We start from the raw sequence: 4,280 nt of genomic DNA on the forward strand, positions 1-4,280 counted from the left end.
CTTTAAACCACTTTTATTTTATTAAAACTATATATTTTTTGTTATAAATATAATATCATCTATTTAATAATAAAATTTACTAAATTTAATATCATGAACATAAACCTGAACTCATAAGCATATAATGCTATATTATAAATATCTTAATTATTAAGAAAATTTAAAATATTAAAGTGAAAATTATAATTATAATGATAAACTATATTAAATAACAAAGTTATCTATCAAATTAGGGTATAAGATTTTTTTAATTTGTGGGGGTGAGTGAGTCTTTTAGATTTATATATTTTAATGTTAAATTATAATCAATAAAGGGGTTTTATTCAAGTTTGAAACTAGATTTACTTGTTTAGGTAAGTTTGTGGATAGTTATTGTGTCAAGAGGTTTATTCTACAATTCACTATGAAGGCGATGTGTAAGTATCTTTGTCCATAAGAATAAAATATTATTTAAATTGGCTCTCTAAATTTGTCTCGTCCGTCTACTTTAAAAAAATTAAGAATGTTTTAAATAGAAAAATAATGTTGGCTATAATTAAAAAATATATATATATTGTAAAAAAATTGTATACTTTAAAAAACAAAAACAACAGGAGATTTAAATAAACTATTTGAAGATCCATGTTAACTAATTTACATCGACGTCAACTTCACATATATCTATGTATATAGAAGAAAAAAAGTTCTTTTGGTTAAAATTATATATATATATATATATATATATATATATATATATATATATATATATATTAACATTCAAAAATACAATGAAAAATAACACATTGTATTTTGTACCCTAAAAAGTTTGCTCATGTTAGATCCGTATTTAAAATGGATGTATACTGCTATTATTATTATTATTATTTGATTGTTATTGAATTTTTTATCATTTGGATAAATAAAGGCTTGCCAACATGGTTTTTGGCAATTATACTATGAACAAAAGAAAATTAAAATTAAAATTATTAAAAATATAATTTTAAGAATTGTGATGAAAGTAAATTAATATTTTTATGTTGTATTTATTATATATTATAAGTAAAATGAATTTTACAAATTTACCAATTAATAATATTTATTAATAAAATTAATAAATTTATTTATTTTTAAATAATATCTTTAGAAAACAGTTCACTGATTTTGTTTAAGGTTGAAGGATAGAACTTTAATTTTAAAGAGAGGATTTTATGTGAGGTTGAACGATATAACTTCAATTTTAAAGTTAATATTTTATGTGAGGTTGAACAATATAACTTTAATTTTGAAGTCATGAGAATTAAAAATGTAATCGCATTTTAAAATGGGATAAACCAGTTCGACCATCAGTATGTAGGTGTATTTTTGTTTATCCACGTATTCATAAATATAAATGTAAATGTAAGTGGATGGGCATTTGCTTAGTAATTCAAGTATAATTTCCTTATTTATGTAGATTAGGTTTCTGAATTAAACGATTCAGAAGAAAATATGCAACATAAAGTGCTTTGTGAAAGTTTAAAATATTTAAAAGAATGTAATAAAATTATACATATAATAAATAACATTAATTTTTTTTTAACAGGAGACAAATGATTGTCCGCCTCTTTTATTTTTTATTTTTTCTGATTTTAGAAAGTACAACGTATTAACCTTATACAGGTAATACCTTATACAGGTAAGAAGCAACTCTGATTCTTAGAATCAAGAAGCAACTTCGAATCTAGAACACTCGAACTCCAAAATTCCTTTACACATTCCATATACAAATATAGAAATGAAACCTATTAATAACAGATCTTGCTGTCGTTAATATCTTAACATCAAAAACTAAATTATCAAACATCCTAACTTCACACTTTCTTTCTTACCAGACTACAATTTATGAGGATAGCAAGCCAAATCTACACCATGAGTTAATTGAGCTGAATGCCGGAGTCGTATATGGCCCCTGCCTTCCAGTTAGCCGGTATTACATGGGCGCTCGACACCCATTCCTCTCTCTTCCCATCACTAACCAGAAAACGAAGAGAAAGAGCGCCCCTCGGAGGTGTTACTACGTCCCACACGGCCCTGTGGCTTCGGTACATAGCTTTCCAGTCGTACGATTCCTCCTGCGTTGCATTACATTACATTATATTACATCATTACATCTGCAACCGGGCTCGGTAATTGTCAATGAACTTTATAATTAGGAATGCAAAGAGAAATAAGTTTATAATTATGGAAATAACTACCTGTCTGACTTGAATAGCCAGAACGTCTTTTTGGCCTGGCTGATACCAAAATATCAATGCCAAGTACTCTGGAAAGTTGCTACTGCTATCGATCTTAAACATGAGATTGTAGCCCTCATATTGGCAAGGTATCCTGAAATCAAGTCATCAAATTCAACTGTGTGTCTGTGTGTGTTTATATACGTTATTAATCTACTAATTCCAATTCTATGTACCGTTTATACTCGATGTCCACCACACCCAACGATATGAGTGGGCTAACTTTGTCTGGACGGCCAAGCTTCGAATACCCATGAAGGCTCATGATGAAATCAGTTCGGTCGCCTTGCCCATAATCTGTCACAACAATTTTCACTCCTTCGCTTCTGCAGAGATCTTTATTGGTACATCTTACCTATAATTTTCATCAATATGAATTTGTCACACTAAAATTGAAATTCGTCCATAAACTTAAGATTGAAAAATCAGGTGATGAAGGTGGATAATTATAGTAGAATTTGTAGTAGCCAGTTATGAAATAGTTTTGATGATGATGGTTACCTTGTAGCAGGCACCGCATCCGGTTCCATTTCTGTATAACTGAGCGACAGCAGCTACATCACCTCCATTCAGATTTCTGCCAAAGAACCCATATCCACACGCTCCACCTGCAGTCACATTAATAGATACATATATCATCCCTCGTACACAAAATGATAGGATAATAGTAATAATATAGATTTGTGTGCATTGATGCATGCATTTACCTTCCGTTCCCAGGCCATCTGCACTGCTATAGTATGCGGCTCTTGATGTTACGTACGCTTCTGCTCTTGTGCCGAGACACATGACAAGGTTCTGCAATAACAGAATGTAAAGTAGCAGGCTGTAAGAGCATCTGACAGCCACTGGGGAAGCCATTGGGGAAGCCATTGAAGTAAATACAAGACGAGGGACAAATTTTGGAAATGCTTAGAGAGAATACTCTGATTGAGTAAGAAAGCTGTGATTGTTGATAATTAAATGTAGGACTAAGGAGAGTATTTATAGGTAACAAACCCACACCATGGATAAATGAAGGGAAAGTCAAATTGTATGGATAAACTGCGACGGCATGGAATTCCACTAATGATCGTTTACCTTCCAAGCATGGAAATCTGCGGGCATTTTTATATTGGAAGCCGTCAAATTGTTATAGCAAAACCGCTGGCTTTTTTTAAATTTCAGGGTAATCCCCGAGGATTTTTATAATTTTTATGGCAGTTGTCTATAACGCGACTTTTTGAGGGCTTTTCCGGTGGGTTTTTCCGGTGAAAATCCGGCAGAAATTTATTGGAATCGAAGTTTGATAGCTAGTTTCTGCACAATCAAACCGTCCCAGGGGTTTTTCAGGGCGCTGAATCCAAATATGCAGTTAAAAAACCATTTTAACTGCAACAAATCAAGATTTAACCTCAATTTCGTCCGCCGGATTCCGTCACCGGAATCTTCAAAAAGTCGCATTATAGACAACTCCATTTTTATGTGGAAGTCGTTGAACTCTACAAGTCAACTTGGGGTAATTTAACAAGATTTTCGATTCATACGGATCCACATACACAATAAGATAATATATAGGTGTTGGACACTGTATATATAAATGTAGCGACGGCAAACTAAATTCCCGTACGTAGGTGGCACCAAGAGACTCGACAACATCAGTAAACTTGCCAAGCTTGGCTTTTGCAAAGTTAGGTTTCCATATAAAAATGGCTGTGGATTTACGGAACAGTCATGTCATTCCGGATTTGCACATGCGGAATGTGAAAAGCAATGTGCTGAGCCATTGAGTTGCGTTGGAGGCGGTAACACCTTCAGTGGCCACGATCGGAACCGTGAGGAGTGGATGAAGGCCGCCAATGTAATAGCAGCCAATGGGGAGTTGCATATGGGTGATAGTAGCCTACCCAAGCAGTTTCAGCCGATTCCAATGCACGGTTTCTGAGAAATTGATCTCTGAAATCTTCAGCCATTTTCCATTTTTCTCGAAATCTGTGCATCCATTGATCGCAATTTTGCTATGAGAGGTGCATCATGATGATAGGAACA

General features: G+C 32.8%; 1 protein-coding gene across 1 annotated transcript; it reads right to left on the reverse strand.

Annotated features, from left to right (window-relative positions):
* Positions 1 to 1,892: 1,892 nt before the first annotated feature.
* Positions 1,893 to 3,125, reverse strand: LOC149252424 (expansin-like B1). Its single transcript, XM_089454145.1, has 5 exons — positions 2,960 to 3,125; positions 2,754 to 2,860; positions 2,429 to 2,607; positions 2,214 to 2,346; positions 1,893 to 2,090 (listed from the first exon to the last, which is right to left on the reverse strand). Exons 1-5 carry the CDS (start codon positions 3,123 to 3,125, stop codon positions 1,893 to 1,895), a joined length of 783 nt encoding a protein of 260 aa, XP_089310271.1.
* Positions 3,126 to 4,280: the final 1,155 nt, after the last annotated feature.

This window comes from Pinus tabuliformis, chromosome 7 (genome assembly GCF_031772625.1).
Source record: "Pinus tabuliformis cultivar Carrire ecotype Pingquan chromosome 7, CPIR1, whole genome shotgun sequence".
Classification (NCBI taxonomy): Eukaryota; Viridiplantae; Streptophyta; class Pinopsida; order Pinales; family Pinaceae; genus Pinus; species Pinus tabuliformis.

Excerpts from the sequence above, each read along its gene's own strand:
- LOC149252424 (XM_089454145.1), bottom strand. The coding sequence starts at position 3,125 with ATGGCTTCCCCAATGGCTTCCCCAGTGGCTGTCAGATGCTCTTACAGC. Across the intron at positions 2,347-2,428 it reads GTGGACATCGAGTATAAACG|GATACCTTGCCAATATGAGG; the intron begins GTACATAGAATT and ends ACTTGATTTCAG. Across the intron at positions 2,091-2,213 it reads TGGCTATTCAAGTCAGACAG|GAGGAATCGTACGACTGGAA; the intron begins GTAGTTATTTCC and ends AATGCAACGCAG.